General features: G+C 43.0%; 1 protein-coding gene across 1 annotated transcript; it reads left to right on the top strand.

Moving 5' to 3' along the window:
- Window positions 1–14,949: 14,949 nt before the first annotated feature.
- IER3IP1 (immediate early response 3 interacting protein 1) lies at window positions 14,950–19,677 on the top strand. The gene is made up of 3 exons (XM_078862172.1): window positions 14,950–15,068; window positions 17,029–17,130; window positions 18,510–19,677. The coding sequence occupies exons 1-3, from the start codon at window positions 14,978–14,980 to the stop codon at window positions 18,563–18,565; spliced, it is 249 nt and encodes an 82-aa protein (XP_078718298.1). The 5' UTR covers window positions 14,950–14,977; the 3' UTR covers window positions 18,566–19,677.
- The last annotated feature ends 5,064 nt before the right edge of the window (window positions 19,678–24,741 follow it).

The raw sequence follows: 24,741 nt of genomic DNA, 5'->3' as shown, positions 1-24,741 counted from the left end.
GCTGCGTTTTGACTTTCCCCGTGTATATAGCGGGCGATGGAGTTGTTCTGCCGTTCCCCGTGTGTCGCTAGTCGACTCTGATATCGTATTGCTTTTAGAATGGCTTATTTTCACGTTGTTCGTGATCGGCTGCCCATGAAGGCTACCACTGTTTGCAAGTGCTTGTGGGGTGCTGATTTAAAACATATGCAGTGCATTTTGCGCGACAAAAACAAAACGCTTCTCCCAAAAATGCAACCTTAACGGTCGGTCGCACTTGCATTAACGGTCCGTATGCACAGGTGCGATTTTTGGAAAATGTTCAATTCAAACGCTGAATGTGAATACTCTCTGTTTAGATAAGAAACACAGTGGGTCCCAATAGGCCTTCTACAGCTCATCATGCAGAGGCTCGCCGCGAGGGCTCACGGGGATATTCACGAGGTCACGCATGGGGACATGATTGCTTCAGACCGCCGTGGGCCCGTGCCAATGTCCAGCCCCACGTGGGCGACGGTCACCGAAGGCTGTGAGTGGATCCCTCTACGCGCCTCCAGATCCACAGCCTTAGAGCAACGCATTCATTCTCACCCAGTAAGGTAAAGGGGCTCGCCTTGCCATATGCTGCCGTGGTGTGATGCTCAGCAGACAGAGATCTACAGTTTGTTTCCCGGCACGGAAATTGACAAAATCGGCAAGTTTATTCAATACCGTTGCATCTGTCCACTCAGCGGTATTACAGTTAGTCGATCTGTAGGTCACGTGTGGTGGGGTAAAGAATGGGTAACTCCCACCTCTTTCAAGACATCTAGTCAGTGTGGAAGAGGAGGCTAAATATCCTTTAGAGGGGCTCTCTAGAGCTCCCTCGAGTTGACGCCCTTCCATCTTAGCCCATATGGGGACATGACCAGGATTTATTTTCGTACGATGAGCAGAGCACGCATATAGAACCCAATTCACATGTTAGGAAGTGTTCATGTTCAAATGTTCATTTTCATATTTATGTGCATGTCTCCTTTACGAATAATAGGGCCAATCCCCACCACAGCAATATCGACCTGAGATGGATGATGGGCTGAATTGACCCCTAATCAGGATTTGAGGTCGCAGCCTTTCTATTACGGGGCCCTAGCTCTACCGCTGAGCAACCTGGCCAGTTTTGGCTGAAGGAGTAACGGGAGATAGGGCTCGGATTCTCACTACCTGTTTGACACATACCTGTAGGCTTTCGCGGCCAATATTATACATAATAGAGGTTTTTTGTGGGTTCGATCACGTAAATAGAAATGTTTAAACCCGCCACCATCCGACACACCCAATTATTAACGCTCGTCACGTAAACAGTGACAGACCTCACCATTGGAACCTCCTTTGCCAGTAGCAAAATATGATAATTGTTTTTTTTTACCCTTTTATCTGCCAACAAAACTGACACCGCCTTTTGGCGTCATTTGGTCCAACACCATGTGAGACTAGGCTCTAATAAAAGCTGCATACATTACCAGAGTTGTGTTTTTTGTTTGCATTCCGACCGCAGGTATTGTGGTCAATGCAAACATGACTCCTTGTAAAAAAGGTGTCAGTTTGTAGCCAGATAAAAGGGTAAAAAAAACAATTATCAGTGACAGACCTTACCACCTTACAGGTGCCTTTGCACCTGAGGGGCTCACAAGTGATGACATCACATCTATCCCTCTATTTAAGAAAGAAACAGGATGATTTCTCCACAAATTTGGCTGTCGCCTGATGATGCAAGTTGTAATTACTGGTAAAACGTACTCAAATTGTAAATGTTGTGGATTTATTCTCCAACACACCGGTGTGCTGTACTAGTAACGAATTGGCATGATCTGTTTACGTGACGCACTTTACTAATTTGCTGTGTCGGGTGGTGGCGGGTTTAACGACACATTTATATTTACGCGATCCAAGGCCGTAGCCATGGAGTCAACACTGGGGGGGACCAAATCTTCCAGGGGGTCTGGGGTCCCCCCCCCCAGAAAAACATCTAAATTTTCAAACGAATTTCCTGCCTAAAATCTAAAAAATTCACTCACACATAAGATGGACTTTTAATTTATTTTTTAGAATAATGTCTAATAGTGTATTGTATTACATTGCTGTTTTTTTCTTTTTTATCTTTCTTGTTTCATTGTATGTAATGGCAGAGATTAGGGATTTATAAAGTACAACCATAACAACAATCATATAAACAGAAATTTATTTTATAGCAATATATTGGGAGGACATTTTGAGCATATTTGAATATTGGGGGGGATGTGTCCCCCGCCCCCCCCCCCCCCAATATATATTATAATTACGGCCTTGACGCGATCTAACCCCCAAAAAAAACTCTATTATGAATTCTCACGTCCTGTTCGCTATTCACGTGGTGCAAGCACTTTGCTTGGGCTCGCTGTCTATAATGCTGCCTAAATAGAGATTGGACTGCTTTTAATCTATGTCTGCAGTACTCGTGAATCTGTGCTATGAACCAGCGACCTGACTGCCTCCTGGCCATGGCTAACCTCGGCCGCGAGAGAGAATGTCTGAACCGGCTCTGGACATACACCCTCCCTTGTCACCAACACGCCCTGATCAGCATAGCGAAGTATGCCAAACAACCCCCATGACTGGCACGGTGTGGGGGAGGCCATCATCTGATCGATTAAGGCTTATACATGTATGAATGTGCGGTGAGATGTTGAGCATATTGTGATGAGATGCATACCGGCTGGGTTTTCTCTGTGATCCAAAAACTGTGACAGTTAACAGGGCCACGTTGTATATAATGAGGCTTCACGATAGTATTCTATCAAAGTATTTAGCCTAGAAAGCCCCATACAGTGCAACATCCCAATGATTAAGAGTATCCAGGGTGTAAAACAAACAAGGGTTCAGAAATACTCTACAATTATGACAACGTTCGTAATCATGCTTCATAAAAATCGCTGTATACGAGTTCGCGTTGAATGTGAAATTTGGTCTTTGGAGATAAACTGAAATACTGGTCTGTGAATTAAAAAAATTCACACCATGTATATTGTAACGGTAGTATATACTGTATACTGTAATGGTACTGGAACACTCAAATCTGGCCATCTATTTCTAAGTACATGACCAGACTTTAATCTAGATTGAAAGCGATTTTCTTTAGAACTGCTTTTCGAGTTTAGTTTGTTGTCCTTCCCCGCACCTACGATTAGCACGGTTGGCTACGCACGGTGCGAAAGAAGTTCAACATACTTTATGTAGCACAGTTTCGCCGCAATAAAGGAATATCAACATTGAGAGAGCAGTAATATGCACGGGTATATGAAGAATACATGGAGAAACACCTCTGTGTACACGCACACGTGTTAATCGGCAACACTTATTGTGAACACTATATGCATGTACTTCGTTGTATACAATAAAGGGATGTTCACGAATTGGAAAATGTCTTAATGTTGTGGATTTCCTTCCTTTAACACCAGGCACTACCTTACAAGTCAATACATTGTTTGGTGATACTGCGATGGCAGTGGTGAAGTATGGTCAAACTTCATGCATGACCAGCAAAAGCGATCTTCCAACAGGGGATTGGCAAGAGGGTTGTACATGTACGTTGATTTTTTTCAAGACAACGTGCAACTGATTAAGGGAACAGATTTCATTGTTATTACAATAGACACTCACACTGAACAAATCTACACTTTATCACTCGTCTGCATGTTCTCCGATGCGGAATTAAATTTATGTCGTTTACAAGATGGTGTAAATTATATTGCGGTAAAAACACTCCTAAGGTTGATCCACAGAACATAACCTGAACTTGCGATAAGACACCTATTGCTAGACTACATCCAAAGGTGAATCTGCCATATACAATGTGAGGCCAATTATTAACTGATTTTAACAAACAAAATATATGCATGATGTTCTACTTTTGCACCTGGTTCAACTTTGCTTATAGCTCCAACCGATGACTAAATCACGCGGAATGCTCCCGGTCTCACCAGACAGCAGAATCTAAGCATGCTTGAGCCTGGAAAGGTACTTGGATGAACGAGCCACCATGCATAAAACAGGTGTCATAGGCCTCGGGGCTACGTTGTGGGCAGCAGTGGTCTTGTGGTCCATTGTTGTCCAGTGCTTCTATGCTCCCCACGTCTGCGCTGTCCGCCTTCACAAACCTGCACTGATGGTTTTGGTGATGTGCGGTTAAATAACCCCCCCCCCCCACCTCCACCAATACTCGTACGGTGTGGGGAGGCCCTCATCCAGCAGTGGAATGACAAAGAGCTGTACGTGTATATTCATGAAGTACAAATGAAGCTCACAGTGGCCCACACACCACAGACAAGGTGTGTGGTGTATGCTTAGGCATGCTAATAGCGTCTGCGAAAGGGTCTCCGTCTCGCGTGGGTGTATTGTGAATTGTGCCTCCCGTGATAAGCATTGCCTTGCCTTGCAGGAAAGTGGCGAAGGGCGGCTGATAGAACTGGTGCTGTGGGGGTAATTTTAACTTCTCAATGACACGTATCAATGTACCGTGACCTTGAATGGGAAAGACGACGACTAACCGTCTCAATTATACGATTAACACTTTAAAAAAGTGTGATATTTCTGTTAGCGAACACCTAATGAAGGCCATCATCACGGCCAATGCCGGATTAAGCTAGTGCGGGGCCTGTCGCATATGTTATAAAGGGGCCCTAAATAATAAAAAAACGCACTTTATATATAAAAAAAACACACATTTGTTTACTTGCATAGTAAAGTAATTGTATTTTTTACGTGCTATACAGCCAGATAATACGACAAATCGCTCACCTAAAACACCCAATCGTCATTCATGAAAGTTGAAGGCAGTATAGTACTATAGCAATAGAGCAAGTGCAGATTCACTGAACCGGAATTGATAGCTTTAAATCATTTAGCGCGGGGGCCCTTGAAAGTGCGGGGCCCGTAGCTACATACATATGTACATACATATGTAGTTACTCTTGCTACTGGGATAAATCTGGCACTGCTCAGGGCGCACGATGCGTTAGTGTGAACGGCACCACGCCCGGTGGCCGTCGTCTCCCCCGGTGCTGATAATGACTAACACATCGCGACGAGGTGACTCGTTTTCGACTGGGCCGACCAAACAAGGAGGCTCAAACATCGGATTGCTACTCGCCAATTGCCGTGAGCCGTGGCCTGGAATCGAACTCGGCGTTGCAGAGCGATGCGCTAAAACCACTCTCACCAGCACGCCTCCATCCACTCCCGGGCACCAACATACGCGGGTCGCCTGTATATTTAATATTGCGGCCCTTGGCATCGTTGTGCAAATCGCATAACTTGTGTACGTGGCCAAGCCGCTGCCTATCCGTTGCTAGATGAAGTCCTTCTCACGTCGTGTGCCGTGAGAAGGAGAGTTTGTTGAAGGGGGGAGTGGGGAGGAGCGCCTTGTTCGCTTGCGGCGCAATGTATCCGTGCGATAAATGCACATTCCGCATGACGCTACCAAACGCAAAGACACAAATACACAGATCATGATCATGCCGTTGACGAGCACCTATGAAGGCCGGCACGGCACACAAGGGGGGTGGGTGGCCAACACCACGCCCGGCCGCCTTTGTATCCCCAGTGGCGATGTTGTGTAAACACCGCACTAGGTACCTATTTGAGGTTGAGTCGACCTAGGGGAGGCCCAGATAATCGTCACTTGGTGTTGGTCGTGAGCGGGAATAGGGATGTTAACTCTCTCGCCTGGTATGCAGGAGGTCGTGGGTTCGATTCCGACCCTGACGCCTGCTGCTGTATATTTGGAGTTTGCGTGTCTCTCTCATCATCATCACGGTGGCTAGGAGATGTTAACTCTCTCGCCTGGTATGCAGGAGGTCGTGGGTTCGATTCTGACCCTGACGCCTGCTGCTGCTGTATTATTGGAGTTTGCGTGTCTCTCTCTCACCCCGTGGTGGTCGCGTGCAGTTTTTCTCCTCCACGTTAAGAAACGTGCGTTTATGAGCGTTTCGCTGCTTTAAATTCCCACGTAATAAGCCACTTCGTTGAGCTATCACTTGTGGTCATGTCGCTTCTGAAAAAGAGCTATATAGCTCATTGGGCATTGCCCAGTAAATACATAAAGTTTATAGTTTTGCTTTTATAGTTGTAATTCGGGTCGCCGGGTTTGTAACGCTTCCTTTTACACGCTGTCACAAGTGCTGTTAGCGAGCACCTACGAAGAACGGCACGACACACGATGGGGTGGGTGGCCAGCAAGACAAAGATCCCCCGTGTAGCCTTATCAGACTGTAGGGGCAAGTGCTGTGAGTGAGCACCTACGAAGGCCGGCACTGTTGCACACGAGGGGGTGGGTGGCCAACACCACGCCCGGCCGCCTTTGCCTCCCTAGTGGCGATGTCAACACATCGCACCGGGTACTCATTTGAGGCTGAGTCGACCTAGGGGAGGCCCAGGACCGGTTCAGATAATCGTCACTTGGTGTTGGCCGTGAGCGGGAATCGAACCCGGGTGGCCGGGTTCGTAGCGCAGCGTAGCGCTAACCGCAGCACCACCGCAAGACGCAACAACAACAACAGCCATTCGCCACTAAGTGGCGGTGACGTCACAATGACGCTTGTGCCAGGCTAGGTGCACGTTGAGGCCACGTGAAGTGTCGAACGCCCGCTGGCAGGAGGTCACGGGGCAGACCCAGCAGGTGCCACGGGTCGACTGACTGAGATGAGTGGCTGATGCACCACCTGTGCCCCCCTGCTGTGCCCACAAGGCGCACACCCCCACACACGCGCATGGCAATCTCATCGCTGGGCTACCCCATTCATTCATTCATCCACCAGGGTACACGCCACACAGACTCACGGGAGGGCATCCATATAGTGTGTGTGTGTACCACCTTGCGTAATGCGTTCCGCCTGTTGAAAAGCGAGGCGTTCGAGTCGACGCGGGATTATTGTTACATAACGGCGATGGATTATCTACAAAGAGGTAACACGATCGCGATGTGTATGAGTGAACGATGGTGGCGGTGCAGCGGTGCGCGCAATGCTTGTCTATGAACTCCACAACCTGAGTTCGTATTCACACCTTGGATATATGCATTGTGTTAATATATCACACACAAATGCAGGACTCGTAAGGGGCCTTGGATATATTAATTCGCCATGTGGCGAATGTATATATTTTCAGTTTTCATTTATTTGGTATAGCCCTGTGAGCCATTCGGCTCTTGAATCGGGTGCAACCGCAACAAACACAAAACTTGAACAAGAAAACATCTTGAAGTGACTATGTGACTATGTCCAAGACGCCGATCAATGCAGTGATTGCAAACTAATTTCGTTGCAGCTCTTTAGAACTGCATCTTGCTGTGCTTAGTCTGTTGTCCTTCTCCCGCACCTCCGATTAGCACGGTTGGCTACGCACGGTGAAAAAGAAGTTCAACATACACACATACAAACAGCCCGCACAATCGACACGGTATGCGGAGGTCTTCATCCAGCAATGCACTGATAAATGGCTGAAGTAATCGTTTTAAATGATAATTCAATATATTGTAAAATGTTTTGTAACATGGTTTAACAACTGATTAGACGACTGTATTGTGGTTAGAGTAGATGTATGTCACTGTACTGTAATGTTAAGCAGCAATTGGGTGCTAGATGAGTGTATCTGTACTTTCCAAATACGACTTTAAACATTAATACATGTACACGATAACAGTTAAAATTATTAGAGATATAGCAACGGCACGCACCATATTATAATCGATTATCTATTTGTATAATGTGTATGCAGTCATGGGTTCACGTAAACACCGCCGCTACATTCGCCCCATGTGTGCATGTACAAACATTTGTCCACTGCTGGATGACGATCTCCCCACATCGTGCGCTGCTCAGTCAGGGTTGGTGTAGATGGGCAGCACAGAGAGCGACTGAGTCGCTACACAACACACACACGGCATCGTGGCTATGATGAGCATACGTGGCTATTGTTATTGTGAGATGTTTGTACAAATACCAGCCCATTTTTCTGTTTCAGACAAAAATTCCACCAGCCAATCAGTGGGAGAAATTCAAGAATATTTAAGGAACAATGCAGGTAGGTGTGGATGAGTGTATTTAAAATGTTTATTTAAAGCTTTCGTGACTGCAAGGATTCATATTCTTGGTTATTTCAGTAAAGTCACGTAGAAGGGAAACAATAAAATAATATTATGAGTGTATCTTGTTTTTTGGGTCTTTCGGTAAAGTCACGTGGAACAAAAAAATGTGACTTTACCGAAAGACCCAAAGAATAAGAACCCCTGCAGTCACGAAAGCTTTAAGTCGAGTATATCTTGATTTACAACTTGCTGCATCTCGATGAGGACTCGTAAGGGGCCATCCATTTAGTACCTACGCAAACCCCCCCCCCCTCCCTGTACGCACGCGTACTTTTTACACGATCAACCCGATAGTCCACCGATAGTCCGCCGCCGGCTGCATTAAATAATGAAGTTCCGTACCGTTACAAAATTTGTCTTGTGTCCGCTAGGTTCAAACGCCGACTGAACCCAGTCGAACAGGTGACGTATTATAGGGGTTTCGTCAACACGCGCAATGTCAGGCTAAATAATAGCTGCGTGGTAGCTGCAGTCAGGGGCACGGTGGCATACAAGTGACACCTCTCCCACAGTCCCACTTCTCCCGGCAGTACTTGTTGTCTGACAGCTGAAGAAACTGAACTGTGGCTCATTTGAAGGCCAACGTAGACAAATTATTATCGAGGCTTCACCCCCCCCCCCCCTGTTTCTTATGCGTACGGACATTGTCAGTAGACCCCCCCATACGCAAGCGTACGCGTTTGGGTTACCCGCCCCCACTCCAAGCGTACGTACTAAAAGGATGGTCCCGAAAGTGGGGTCGGGACTAGAGCGGCGTTTGCTGCTCCTTGCAGAGGTTAAAGGTTTGTTTCCAGCGCCCGCCCTTTGAACACTATGGGTATATTAATTATAAAAAATACGCACCGTCTGCAAAGTTAACAATAAAAATCCCATGAATTAATTCGCAAGAGTAGGCCATTCTGTGCGCGCATCATGTTCAACCTTTGAAAATATAATTCATTTGGATTCCACAGAGCAATTATTTACCCCACTGCGAAAACTCAGTAAGACCCCCCTGAAAAAGAGTCAGGGAACTCGTTGAGGCGTCCCTGGCTGTAACAAGCGTACTAATAATAAAACACCAAATGTGCACACGTTCTGTCGGCTTTAGCGTCACTCCCCATGGGACTGGAAGAGTTAAAACAGTTGAAAAGTTTAGGCTAAACCTGCTCGATTAAAACGGACATCTGGGACGTTATTTTGCGGAGTCCAATAAAACACAATTTAGGATGTTTCTATTTATCAGCTCAACGTTTGCGCCAACTATCAGCTTCATAGCCCTCCCAGGATATACATGACTCGTTCACGGTCGTCTCTACGTTATACACTTAGTGACTAAACATTAATCGCATTACCTTACCCGTTTATACAATATTTGTCACTAAATATACATATTAAATTGAATAACATTGAAAATATGAATGTTGAAATTCTACAGCAAACAATACGTGTTACTCGCATCTTGACATTTTGGACAGTTAACAGCGTAAATCTAGAGTTAAACTGCATTGTTTAATATACGTTTTTAATAATCATACGATATTCTTCATCTGAAACATACACACGTATACAGCTTTGAGAATATGAAATCAACGTTTAGATTATCAGGCCTTATACAAATAACATTAAAACACATCTTTGAACAGAAGTGAACACCTTGAATCATCTTATTTTAGAACTTTCGTGACTGCAGGAATTATTATTTGGTTCTTTCGGTTAAGTCACGTCTAAAGATAAAATAATAAATAAAATTAAATAATAGAATACGACGTGTGTTGCAATCGAAACGTCGTATTCTATTATTTAATTTAATTTATTATTTTATCTTTAGACGTGACTTAACCGAAAGAACCAAATAACCTTGAATCATCGTCATGTATGGTCAATCCACTGCTGGATGAAGGAATTCCCAAGCCGCCACCAGCTCTCAGCGATCCACCTCGTTGAGAGCTGGTGGCGGTTGCAACGGACCCGTTGCATCCGAGCTGATACCATTGCTCCGTCTCTTTGGTGGAAGTGAGAAAAAAGGGCTATTATGACTTTTTGTTCACGTGAAATTCATGGTGCTGTTTGGTTATATATTTTTGTACGTGATTGTTGGCCAGCGGCGATTCGAGGTGCGCGGATTTACAATGAAGCCATGCTGAGCATCAGCGTTATGGTGATGATCATCAGCTTCGTGGTGTTCACGGTGCTGCAGTACAACAAGTGAGTGGTGTGCGGGGGGGGGCACAGCCCACGTGAGCCAACGCATTGCACTCTCACGTTGAACTCAGCAAATATTCACGGGTGAAAGAAGGAATGACGCTCCAACCGAAAATGTATTCACAAACGATGCTGCCGTGGTTGTACTGGTGAGACGCCAGATTCTCCCATGCATTTACTGGAAACATTAAATCATGAATGAACAAATTTGCTTTTAATCATCTAATTGACAATAGCTTACAGCGCAATTCAAATATTGCATAACATTCTACTGCAGCGGTGTTATGGTTAGCATACTGGAATTGCAATACAGAGGTCATATGTTCGATTTCCCGGCGTGGCAATTGAAACGATTAACTAAGTTTCCTAAATTACCCACCTCTGTCCACTCATCTTTAGAAATGGGTTTTGTAAATACACTATTTTGCTGCTGCTATTATTATCAGTGATCAATTGTGCGATGTGTTTCAAAATGTAACCAGCTGACAGCCTGCACACTCAATAATTGTGCCACTGTCCACTGCCTTTGTGTCGCCAGGTGGAAAGCGAAGGCTGCTCGGAGACGAAAGAGAGCGAGTTTCTCGACAGCGAGATCTCCCGGTGGGTCTGTCCACCATGGTGAGCACAAGGGTTTCACCTGGTCAGCAGACTCTACCCTCGAGGGCGGCATCCCTGGCGGAGACATCGTCAACCTCAACATCACCAACCACAACAATAACAACACCAAAACCACCACCATCGCCAACACCACCAACGGTAGTTCACACTGGGCCAGTCGGGGGAGTGTAGTGTAGCATGGGTTCATTTTAAGTCTTTCGTAATAATCTCTTTCGTATACACGTAATTGTGATATAGGCAAAGCAACTGGAATCTGCTGCCAGTGGCTTCAAATCTAGATTTGAAGCTTTCGTGACTGCAAGAATTCATATTCTTAGGTTTTTTCGGTAAAGTCACGTAGGTAAAAAAATCTAAATTAATTAAAGTAAAATCAAAATAAAATAAAAATGACCACGTTTCGGAGGCAACACAAGCTTCAGTCTTCAGGTGGAACCGTCACAGCACGATTGCTGTAATCAAGTAAATGAGAGATTCCAAGGGATACTACCCCGTATATATACTGGTTGAGAGGAGGGGGATGGTCCTGGCTCCGCCAGTGGCTTCGTTGTTAGCGCTTTCTTCACCAGATGGGGGGCACGCAGCACACGCAGCTCCCCCAGGGAAATTGTTCTGGTGGGAGCCCATCACTGATAGAGCAGCATGATCACCACGCGTTGCATTTGTGTTCACATTATTATCAATTAGCCCACCTGCAAGCGTTGTCTATCACCCGATGCTGGAAAACCCATAGCGGATTTTGTTGCCTCCTCAACATAGAGCCATAATCCGCCACATAGTAATGTTATAGCTATGAAGAAGGGTCATTGCCCGAAACGTCATCTCATAATTTTTCATTTCAGGGCATTCATGTTGACGAATGCGTTCATTTTATCTTCCTTTGAACTGGTGTGGCTGCGGGTCATGGGCGGTGAGCTTAAACCTCATAAAGTGATAAGGCTGCAATGAGTTTTACACGGACAAATACATGATTCAGTTGTGCCGCATGGACCTAGGTTCAGCTTTTTCCGTAATGTGTTCACTTTCACTGGGAGAGGGTGTTAATGGTGCATGCACGGTGAAGAAGCAGGGTTTGTATTTTACTTACTTCCCCCCAGAGCTAAGAATTTGATGCCAAAATGAGAATCGAGCACAAAGTTATATCTTTAATAAAAAGTGGACTCACTCCCCCGCGTATTTTGGCACCAAGATATCCAACAGGGATTTGGTAAAGTTGGTAGGATGCGCATGACACATTTATGAGCAGAGAATAGTGAATACCTGAAAGAAATGTAAAGAAAATCACATTTTAGTGACATACTACTGCAATACAATAGAAGTTTTTTTTGTTATATACAAACTTAAATTTGGAAGTAAATACGACAAACAACAAAAAAAGCATTTGCCTGCATCAGTAATAGAACGAATTATTGAATTCATGACGATGTTGTGTTAAACATTAAAACACTCGTGTTAAAACACGGGATCAATGCACGTTTATAACCTACACGTATTTAAAAGTACGGTAGACAATTAAGATGTTTAAACACCCAAAATATTTTAAATGTTATGACAATTGGTACTAACTGCACGTGTGAGTTGTTGGGCAATTAGAAGATTGACGTAGTTATATAATTACTACGATCATCTCACTCATTCAGTCGTCAAACAATGAGGAACTCCTGGTTTGGTGGAAAGATGAAGCGTGAATATTATATATTAAGAAGCATAACTTTCTGTGATTATAATAGCGGTAATAAACATGTTTTTAAAGGCGGTCCAGAGAACGCCGGTGTGTTTGTAATTGTGTGTACACAGGAGACATTGAATAAAAATGGAAAATTTTAATTTTAGATTAAAGGCTTGTTTTAATTTTGGTTGTGACAGCTACGGTAATCAAATGGATATGTAAGGTATGGCATTTCCTCGGAGTGATTATGTCAAAACCAGTCCCGAAATTGCCGAAAGTGTCTCAATGCTGCTGAAAATATGCACTCCCAGAAAGTCGTGAGGCTGATTGGTTGTGTAAAAACAACAGTTTTTGCTGCTGCCATTATTATTATAAGTGATCAATTGTGTGATGTGTTTTAAAATGTAACAAGCTGACGTCTATATTATTGGTTGTTTCGGTAAAGTCACGTAGAAGGGAAATAATCTCTGCAGTCACGAAAGCTTTAAATCGAAAGCTGACGTCTATTCAGTTTATGGAAATTCCCACCATGCAGTTTAGGACACTCGGTAAAAACAACAGTTCAGGATTTCATTGTTTTACGATTGTGTTTTTAATGGCGTGTCAATTGTTTAATTTCAATGTCATATATATATTTTACTCTGATTTACAGCGCTTTGAGATTACTAATGTAAAAGGCGCGCTTTATAAAATTGAGTGGATGATGTTTGGCTTTAAGGTGCCACAGCGTCCACACAGTAACACTCCGTATGCCCTCTGTAGGTATACGTGTGCATAGCATATTGAGTTTCTGTGGCAAGCCTTGTGGAAAGCCCTCGAATGCATTTCCCCATACGCGTATCCACTGGATTTGTCTCGTCTCAATGATGGACTTGCTCACCTGCATCATTTATGAGAAGAGATACCGATATCCACACCTGCCAATCTGCCCATCATGCGATACGTTACGCTCAATGGACCAGTGACCAGCGACGTTAGGACTGTGATCATTGAGTTTGGTGAATAAAAGCATTGCCACGATTCCAATGGCAACTTAAGATTTTACACGAGAGCGTAAATCAATTAACAATTAAACAAAATAGCTCAATACCACGGTGGCCTAAAAAGTAACAAAAATAAATGTAACAGACCACGTTTCGGGCAATGACCCTTCACAGTAAAGAAATAAAATACATAAAAAGAATGGCCTTTGCTGGAAATGTCATCCAATGACCACATGTACAGTGTATGTATTTCATATTCAGGGAGCGTTGACATACGTGATTAGTTTTGTTATTTTGTGCACCACTGCGAACACAGCGGCATCATCATTATGAACTTATTAAATGTGTACGTTATATGTATTCGGTCACTTGCTAACATTACCACTCCTATCGGTTTGTTTCCGTATTGTTCGTTGTTTGTAACTTGCTGACACGGCGCCATACTGGACCCATCTGTGAAAAAAGAGCTTCATAGATCATCGGATTCCTCCTGGAGCCCTCCAAAGATTCTGACCACCAAGTGATTTAAAAAAAAATATCTTATCACATTTTTATCTTACGTGATAAGATTTTTTTTTAAAATCGCCGCGTTATATTTTTGTACGTATAATTTTAAAGTGATTCGTTTCCCCTTCCTATACTTTGCACTCCTATCGTCGTTAATTGATCGTTCGTTGTAAAAGATCTTCACAGCTTTTCGGATCACTCCTCCAATCCCAGACGAACTCTTCCGACCACACTCTTAGGTTTAGTCGGTAATGTCACGTAGGTAAAAATAAAAGTAAATAATAAAAATAATATAAATAGTAATAGAAATAAAATAATAAATCACGACGTTTCGGAGGCAACACAAGTCTCCGTCATCAGGTGGGACCGTCACAGCTACATTTACTGTATCAAGTGAGGAAAAATCCAAGAGACAAGCTCTTAAATACAATTTGGATTTAAAGCTTTTGTGACTGCAGGGATTCATCTTCTTGGTTCTTTCGGTAAAGTCACGTAGAAGGAAAATAATAAAATAATAAAAATACAACATAATAAAATAATTCTCACGACGTTTCGGCCACAACGCAAGCAGCCGTCCTCAGGTGAAGAACAGGTCTGTCGGAAAGACAGCGTCTAAACTCTAAATACAAGTTAAGGGGGAGGGGGGGCGGGGCTTATCTGAATGTGGTAGCCAGGAAATGGAACGGCGTGGGGGGGGGCTAAAAGAGAACAATGGTGCACATCGACTCGGGCTTGTGGCCGGTGTCAGCTGATAATCACCACGTGCTGTTTGGAGGGTCCTCGCTCCGGCAGCCCGAGCAGCTGGCGGAAGTGACGCCATCGGCGCGCCGTCTTCCCCCCCTCGCCCCCCCCCCCGCGTGACGTCACCGGCGTGCCAACATGGCCTTCACGCTGTACGCGCTCATCCAAGCGGCGCTGCTCTGCGTCAACGCCGTGGCGGTGCTCAACGAGGAGCGCTTCCTCGCCAAGGGTGAGGAGTGAGCGAGTGAGTGACAGAGTGAAGGAGTGAGGAGCAGTGAGAGAGTGAGTGTGGCCCACGCCGCTCAACCTCGACCCTGCAGCGGCTGGAATCGCGCGGCCTCAGTAACGTCTTTGGGTGTCGTGGCAAGAAGTCGTCACCATCCGTGGTGGGGCAGATTTTCCTCTCGTGGTGCTGTGTGTGACTGCAAACTTCGTCATTTGTTTCCACTTTCCTCTGTCGTGCGTCAAGATGCTCTCGAGACTTGTAATCGCATTTGTTGGGAAAACTGTTACGTCGGTTATATCACATTGTTTTAGTAAGGTTTAGAGGGGGCTTGGTTTGGCCGGAATTTTTTACATTTAGTATAGATTTATACTTACATTTGTTTCTAGATTTGAAGCTTTCGTGACTGCAAGGATTCATACTCTTAGGTTTTTCGGTAAAGTCACGTAGGTAATAATAATAAAAATAATAGAAATAAAATAATAAATTACCACGTTTCGGACTGTATCAAAACTAATTTTTTAATCTGTATTTTGTGATTGTTATTGGGATCAAACATCGAAATGGAATTTTTTTTGCACTTTCTGTACGCAGCATGGACGGGTTGTGCTTTTTCTGTAGGATTTTATTGTTTACGTATGTGATGTTCAATTTTGTGTACAATGAATTTTAGGTGTATCTTGTAATTTTGTTGTTTGTTGCGGTTGAACCCAAATCAAGAGCCGAAGGGCTCACGGTAAATCCTAATGAGATTGTTGCCAAACAAACTTTTGATTTTCCTCCTATTGTCACTCTCACGTGTGTTCAAATAGTGCCAAATTCCTTCTCGACACTGCCTGCAGATGTACGGTAACCAGAGGGAGTCCAGTGTTCTTCACTAATTTTCAGAGGGGGTGGGGTGGGGGGTACTTAACCCGTTAAAGGGCCGACACATTTGACACCATTGGGGTTTGAGAGCACGAATGGAGTGTGTTCACATGTTGTCTATTGTCGGGGGCCGCACGAATTGCCACCAGGGGCCGCCAGTGGCCCGCGAGCCTTGCAATGAAGAACACCGATGTAGTCATTCCGTCTAAAGATAGCCCCGCTCCCCCCATAATCTAGTACTGTAGCCTAAACAGAAGACTGTTGAGTGCTGTTCGAGAGCACCTATGAAGGGCGGTACGGCGGGTGAGGGGGCTGGGTGGCCAGCACCGTTCAGAAATTCGCTAGCGGTGTGATGTTGGTGGCCTGCGAGTGAGAATCGAACTCGGAACTCCGAGTTTCGTAGCATCAGTGCGCTAACCTCCTCCCACCGCCTTCCTCCCTATGTCCCTTTTTGCACTAAATCTTTAAATATACATGCGCTTTATGTACGGCTCTTTTGTAAATCCACTGCTGGATGACCCCCCTCCCCACACAGTGGACGGTGGCTGCACTGCCCCCTGCTGCCCACCGCGTTGTGCACGGTGGTGGTTGCCCTTAAAGTACAATATTCAGGCTCAAACATGTTTGAGATTTAGAGATCTGTCTGACGTTTGTTTTTTTGACAAGCTGTTGAGGTGCTTCAATTTATGTTCTATGGCTTGTCAGAAACTGACGTGGCCAAGTCATGCAGTTTTTTCTAATACGGGTATTGTTTTGTAACAATTGGAAGGTGCTGTGTCCATCCAAATAATTTCGTTCTGCCATGCTTTGTGTGACATGCCATTTCCGTGCTCTCAAATGTATTGAGGTTACAGTGCCTTAGCTTCATAAGCCTTAGCCATATCCATTAATCCTAAAACTCACTGAATTAGCTCATCACAACCTTAATCTGAACAGGAGCAGCTGCTTGTAGATTTACACAGTCAATATGTTTTCTGAAGCTTCTATACGCGCAGTAGTTTTGATGCAAAGCTCACTTTCTGCCCGTGGATCGAAACGTCGGACATGCCAAAATCAATTGGCGTGTTTGATGTGTGTATGCTTTGGCGTGTGGTGACAGTCGGCTGGGCGACTGAGCAGAGTGTCGGTGGCTTTGGAGACGAACCTGGTATAAAGTCGCAACTGATTAACCTCATCAAGTCGGTCCGGACGCTCATGCGAAGTAAGTCGGTGCGAGATTTGTAGCAGACACTCATTACCACGCTTGATCAACACAGCAGATGTTTTTGGAATGTGCTTTCCGGTCTAGAATTTGATGAAGACTTGCAATTCCAAAGTCCATTGTTAACACTGCTAACAAGAGAGATTGTGTAATCTATCACGCTACACCTTGATTATTTTCACTGAGTTTTAAAAATACAGCTACTGCGACAATTTTCGATGCTTATTATGTAAACAATATTAGCTTTTGTTTTGTACTGCATCTCTAAAGTGCTTGTGTTAACGTCATCGCTTACTGTCTGAAACCTGGTTGCTTCTTTGGATAGCACACATGAATTAACTTCCTAATTGAATCATGGGACCTCCTTTGCCAGTACCAAAATATGAGAATAGTATTCCCCTTTTTTTTCTGGCAACAAAACACCTGTGTTAAGATGTTAAAACACCAAACTGAAACATTTTACAAGGAATCTGCATTAACCACAATACTTGTGGTCAAAATGCAAACAAAAAACACCATTTGAGGAGACTAGGTTCAAAAGAAAGCTGTCTCTGGTGTGCATATATTATCAGAGTATGTTTTTTGTTTGCATTCTTACCACAAGTATTGTGGTTAATGCAGACATGATTCCTTGTAAAATGTTTCAGTTTGGTTTTTAATATCTTAACACCTGTTTTGTTGCCAGAAAAAAGGGGAAAACCTATGATCATATTCCTAATTTAATATTTATAGTACATTGCTGAGTTGCTCATATGCACTTTTGTTAAAATAGATATTTAAAAACAAATATTCCTCTTTCGCTATTCTGAAAATAACATAAGCCTTAATGTAATTTTTAATGTAATTTTGTTGTATATTTTTGAGATGTTAACGTTTGTAATTCATAAATTATATTATCTATCTTTGGAGCAATAATTCAACTTATTCTGAAAATATACCTGATGTGGTTAGGTTACACAGGATAACAATTAAAATTGGGTTATTTCACGATTTAAATCAATCACCAATCTCTACTGCATGAAAAAAATGATACAGTATTTAACTGTTCCCATAATAGATAATCAATGTTCACTTTAGTTATCAGTGTCTACAAATGAGCAGCCTTCTCCCATTGTCGTTAATTCATTCATATTCAGGGAAGTACTGCGTCTCTTACTTGTCCATTGGGAAACAAATGTCTTCAGAGGAGGGAGTAGTGGTATTGCAGCTCAGAACCTGGCCACCTGAGTTCAATTCCATATAATTCCCCCACTCCCTTCAACCAGCACAACCCCATGAACGAAAGTCTTCATCCTGCAGTGATTTAACAAAGGGATGTAGATTATTCTTAAATATCAATAACAGTTATTGTGGTATAATTGTGTGCGTGTGTGTTGCAGTACCACTAATTGCTATGAACACGGTGACGATCGTCCTACTGCTGCTGTTTGGATGAGTGGAATCGACCCAAAATGAAGAGACTTGCAGCCAAGAAACATGAGACTTGTTGAACATTTCCATTACCTACTCTGTTTTGGTGTGTTTTTGTTTAACTACACGTGCAATGAAATGCAGCCTACCCAAGTTTTATTTCTGATGTAAAATTAGGAATTGCACAATCGGTTAATGTATTTGGGAACAAATGTCTTGCTGTATTGCCTTTTTTGATAGTGCAATTCGATCTGATAAGCAATTCAAGTATCAATTTACAGTCACATTGAATAAAGCATACTTCATCAATCAGAAAATGTAAGACAATGCCTATTAAACGAATTCAGAATAAAGTCGCAAGTTACTTTTTATTTTCTTGCTTTGTCATTATTTTCAGTTGGAAGCTTAACCACGTAATTATTTTAGACGTGGGGTATTAGGAGACGAGAATGAAGTTTAGGTTCAGTGACTTCATGTTTTATTACGTAAAAGGTTTGTATATTAAGCTCGCAAGCCATTAAAACATCACATTAACGTCTTTTGTTGTGATATGCACATATAAATGTAATTACACTTTATACCACTCATTCATTACATATTAGACAATACTTTTGTTTTATGTAGTCGAACACATGACTTGCAAGAACGCATGGTATTTTAATATGAAATAAACTTCAGCTTCACACTGATACTTCTGAAGTAATCTACACATCTGCTTTGGATTAATGTACATGAACTTTATAATCAAGTGAGATTATAAATATCAATGCATAAAACGACATCACAAACTAGATGAGGAATAAACATGTTTCAACAAAATATAAAACTCCGTGGGCGTCGAGGCGATATACCTTGGCTTGCCAGAAGGTGGTACTGTACAACAAATGTGGACTCCACCTGTTCCACAGTATTTCCCATCACGCGTGGGTTTTTCCCGTGTGCTCCAATTTCCTCCCATGTGTAAACACTCAATACACGTTCAGTTTCATTTTTTGTAAACTAGTAGGATAAAAGTCGTATTTTCTGCATCTATGTTGAAGTTTTTTTCGGAGATTATTTGAACTTTTGTTACCTATTTTTGGTGTAAAAAGGTCTACGCTTGTTTACAACATCATTAAAACATTTTCGAGGAATTGACTTAACTTTTTGATCGTGGTTATATTCTTGAAAGCTTTTCGCTTAAAGATTCGGATGTGTGATAAACCAGGTCGGTAATACTTTATATTTTTTCTGAATGAAAAATCTAAATATCTAAATTTTCCGAAAGTGGGTGGCTCGGGCCAGAGCATTGACTTGTGAACTGGGACTGCTGATCCTGGATTTGAATATATTGGGAGCCACCCGTCAGTAAACAGGGTTCTCAATGTTAAGTGAGTTGATGGTCTGAGCCCAGTAAACATACAGTACTTCACAAAAATCTCATTTAATCTGTTTTTGAACATTCTTTTATTTGAAATATGTTTTGCCTACCGTTTGATGAATAATGTACTGTTCTTCTGTAGCAGAACATGTGGGAAAGTGTTCTCCCTATTGTGTAGATAAATCACTTTAAGGGATCTCGGTAGTTCTTTATCTTCTGCTGGCCATTCTGAAATACGATGCACTGCTCTGCCCTGAATGGATGCTTGGCTCGTGACATGACTCCGGTGGTCCATTGCAATACAATCGGGAAGATGACAAACCATTTAATAACTATCTCCTGTATGCTTATGTTCCTGCTGGGACTGCGATGTTCATTCTGAAAGACTGCCAACATATGTTCGTTTTCCCTTGATATTGCTCCGTCTTTTGTATAAACCCGATGAGCAATATGTAATTTAAATACACATTTTTTTTCTTAATAAAATCTATACGTATATTTTGAAACTATAATCCAGGCATCAATCTGGCCATCAAAGCAATGTGCATTATCTTACTGGCTTGTTGGACATTTCCACCAACAAAATATGTTGTTTCCTGGAATAATTCTAAATCACGCCGGAATTTGCTACATTTTTGTAATGCAGTTTTGCACGTACCACACTTTGAACCTGGCAACCTGTTTGATTCCTGGTTACGGCGAATATCGGTGGCGGGTGAATTACGAATCAGTTATACGCCCCTCCACGTAGGAGGATGGGCAAAAAAGCATTGCCCGTACGATATAGTACATCAATTAATGCAGCCTGCTGTCGTCTGCCTCATTTCGACGTTTTGATTTTGGTCTGTTCAATGGTTGTCCTTGGTACACGATAATCTGCTGTTTTCCAACTGTCCCTCCGACATATATCTTATTGTTTAAGAGAACGTGTTCTACATTACGTGTTATACAGGTAATTTATGTCACGAAATTAGTTTTTCAATGTTTGCCAATGGGCATTCGTTTTAGCGTGTTTATCCGTCTTTTACTCATTAACTGGTCTAATTCTTGAAAACTATTTTTTGACCTGAAAATTTCCGTTATAACCATCCAATAAAGATTTGTATTTTTTGCCACTGACATTTTCTCTCCGCTCCTCCAATCTATATTTTTCCAGCTTTATCACTGTCCATTCAGGTCTCTCCTTCTCTCTGCTCTTGGTTTCTCTTTTATCGTCGTGGATTTTCAAGGGTCTTTGACTTCACCATTGGGTATCTCTGTATCCTCTCGCGCATTTGAATGTACAAATGTACACTCGCACTTCTGTTAGGCGCATTGTCCCTTTGCCACACGTCCAGTTTTCATTATTTCAACTTGCAACGCGCATAGTATTCGCTCACAGGTGGAGTCAACATTTTTGCTGTACTGCATTCTTTTGGCAAGCCAATTAGTTGTATGGCACCGTGACGCCCACGGGAATTTTCACAACATTTTTTTGATCCACCAACCCTCGCCTCCAAAATTATTGTTGTCGAGATTTCAACCTGCCACCTTCAGTCTCTGGGGTTGTTTCCCATCTTTCTGGGCTACCGCGTGCTCACACAGGACTCAGGAGGATGGTCACCCTCCACGTGGGCGAGAGGCTGCTGCACCAAGCGCGCGCACGTGGCCGATTTAAACACGTGGCCTCGACTCCGTCTTCATGCTCGATGACATCATAGCGTGGGAGAGCTTGTGACGTCATCGCGTTAATCGGTCGACCAGAATTAGAATGCTGTTATATTGGAGGAATCCGATGAGCTAATGCCCAATAGGGGCAGATCAGAACGTTACAACAACAACCAAAAACACGATAGGAGTGGAAAATATAGGAAAGGTAAACACATCACTGAAAAGATATATACGAAAAAAAATAAACTATTTTCTTTTTCATCTTACCAGATAAGGCTCACTGAGCTTTATCAGAAGCGACCTGTCACAAATGATAGCTCAACGAAGTGGCTTATCATGTGGGCATTTATCTCCGCCAAATAAGCTAAACTATTTAGACGCTATATTCTTGGTTCTTTCGGTAAAGTCACGTAGAACGGAAATAATGAAAATCTAAAACAATAAAAGCTTTAAATCAAAAATTTTCTATACGCTATCTGATACCAATTATGATAATAGAGTTTGCGTTGAATGTTGACCCTGAGACAATATTCCTCTGCCTTTTGATTTGTTTAATTTTAAAAAAAATTGCCGTTTCGTTCACGTTATTTATTCAGTACAGTACTGAAAAGGACCGTTATATTTCATACACCGCATTGGCAGAGGGTGCCTACGTATCCGCATCTGATTGGTGGGCGTCTCGCTCGCTGACCAATCGGAGGCGAGGAACGCCCCCGCGGCGCTGATGAGAACTGGGATATACAAAGAGGGTTCGATAATCCATCGCCGGTGTTGACGAGGCCGCCGCTTCGTGTTTCTTTAAAGTTCGACCAGAGGCGGATAAAAGTAACGTGGAGTGAGTGTCGCGATCGATCTCATCGCCTCTTAACGCCAACACCACGTGCGCTCGTAGTTGTGTTAAACAAAGGGGGGAAAAACTGCTCAATGTCAGCGGCTTGCCGTGTTCGCGTTCCTTAGGTTTCCGGGTTCTAGAACATGTTACCTTGAATGTTTTAATAACAATTGATGTGTAGTTTGTAGTTTCCTCTAACATGTTTAAGAATAACATGTTTACATCCGCTACTGGTATTGCGTGTTGTGGTGTCGCAGTCTTGTGTAACAGTTGCCTTCATGTACAGTAGAGCTGTTGTGTCGTCTACAGTTTTTAGCTCTTAGCTCCGTAATTTATTAAAATACTAAAGACTTATTAAAGAGCGTGTTTTTAAAGCGTCTCGGTTGATTGTGTGTGTGTGGTGGATTTAAAGCCGACGTAGGGTGTGCTAATTAAATGCTGCTGGAATATAACGCATTGGTCCTGAGGGACAGGTCAGCTGATGGCTGGCTGGCTATGAATGTTATTTTCTTAAAGTTTATATTTTTATTGCGAGATAAACCTTTATTTTGTTTAACTTTTATACGATAAAATATCCCGCAAAGAGTCCGTTCTGGGAAGCAAGGTGGGATTCAACCCCGATCGTATTTGGATGGGTAACCAAATAAGCTTTGGTGACTGCAAGGATTCATACTCTTAGGTTTTTTAGGTAAAGTCACGTAGGAAACAAATAATAATAAATGAATTGATTTATTTTCATTTATTAGTATTTAATTTTTTATTTTCATTTTTTATTTTTACCGACGTGACTTTACCGAAAAATCCTAAGAGTAGGTTAAGGGTCTTCAGAGCTACTACATTGGTGGTCATGACGGCGTCGATATTAGTAATACTGTACATTACTTCTGTGCTTCCACAGTATTAAGCCATCGGCCACTCGCGCTGATCAGCATGGTTAAATTATATTCAATTAATCACCACCCTTACAGAAGGGGATGCTCCTCATTCAGCACTTGATTGGCAAAGGGCCGTACTTGTACATCGGAGGCGTAAGAGTGGGCCAAAGGGACATCGACCTATGTTTACCCCCCCCTGTAGTCCAGCACAGTGGATATACATTTTGTAAGGTGGACAACTTCACAGAGATCCTCATTATGGTGAGCTCGAAATTGCCTCGAGACCACCAGGTCGACCTCGGTTCGTTTTCAAGGACTTTGGCGACAGAAACTTCAAATACGTCGTACGTAGGTGACGTGAAACTGCGTGAGGCTATTGTCTTGCGCGATAAGACGGATTCCACTGACGATGCACAACAATGAGAAACATTTCTTGAACGCATGATTTGTTTTATGTTAATTATGATAATTGTTTTTTTTACCCTTTTATCTGGCAACTGACACCTTTTGTACAAAGAGTCATGTTTGCATTGACCACAATACCTGCAGTCGGAATGCAAACATAAAACACATAATGTATGCGCTGTCCTTGAAATATACAGCAGTGTCTTCCCTCATCGGTTTAACACGTTGCCTTTCGCGAGCAATATCCATAATACGGGTTTTTTTTTGTGTTACATCGCGTAAATTTAAATGTGTCGTTAAACGGGCCAACACCCGACAGTCGTTTAGTAAGGGTTGTCACGTAAATAAAACGTGCCAATTAGAGAGTAAAACATTTACAATTAGACTACGACGTTTAGCCGGTGATTACAACCAGCATCATCAGGCGACTAGCCAAAAACAGGGCACTTTGCCGTGTGCTCACTTGTGTAAAAACTAAATAGAGTAGAGTAAAAAATATACGGTCCTGTTATATACAGTACATCTGTATATATTTTGTCATGTGGCATAGCAAGCGGTGTGTAGATTGAACGTTGTGATAACACCAGGACAGTGATATTTTGTGATATTTTGAAATGTACCTATTTTCAATGAGAAAACTGTGCATTTGTGTCATTCCTTCACATAAAGTCCTGGTCACAAAAGCAAAGTTTGTGGGGAATAATAGCCATTTTCTATACTTTTTAGGCATAAGCAATAAAAAAAATAACACTACCTAGGGAAAAAAATCGTGTTACATAGTGTAATCGCAGTTTTTTTTTCTCCCCCCCCCCCGCCACAGAGAATAAAAGATGGTGTGCATTCCGTGCATCGTTATCCCTTTCCTGCTCTGGGTCTACAAGCGATTTCTGGACCCTTACGTCTACCCGCTGGTGGCGCCCTTCATTGCCCGACTCTGGCCGAAGAAGGCGGCCCTTGTCACAGCGGGGGGAGGTGCTCAGGGCAAAGTCCTGGATGGTGGGGACACTGACAAGGTTCGTTCTGCAAGTCGCACGCACATACACAGCCCAAAAAAGACTGTGCGTACCCAGACAAATGAC

Source organism: Lampetra fluviatilis, chromosome 13, assembly GCF_964198595.1.
Source record: "Lampetra fluviatilis chromosome 13, kcLamFluv1.1, whole genome shotgun sequence".
NCBI lineage: Eukaryota > Metazoa > Chordata > Hyperoartia > Petromyzontiformes > Petromyzontidae > Lampetra > Lampetra fluviatilis.
Note: the sequence above shows the minus strand (reverse complement) of the source record. Positions and strands in the feature narration are given on the sequence as shown.

Bases quoted from the DNA above. Each gene is read 5' to 3' on its own strand.
- IER3IP1 (XM_078862172.1), top strand. From the start codon at position 14,978: ATGGCCTTCACGCTGTACGCGCTCATCCAAGCGGCGCTGCTCTGCGTC. The intron at 15,069-17,028 runs GTGAGGAGTGAG...GTGTGGTGACAG, and splicing joins GGAGCGCTTCCTCGCCAAGG to TCGGCTGGGCGACTGAGCAG. The intron at 17,131-18,509 runs GTAAGTCGGTGC...TGTGTGTTGCAG, and splicing joins GGTCCGGACGCTCATGCGAA to TACCACTAATTGCTATGAAC.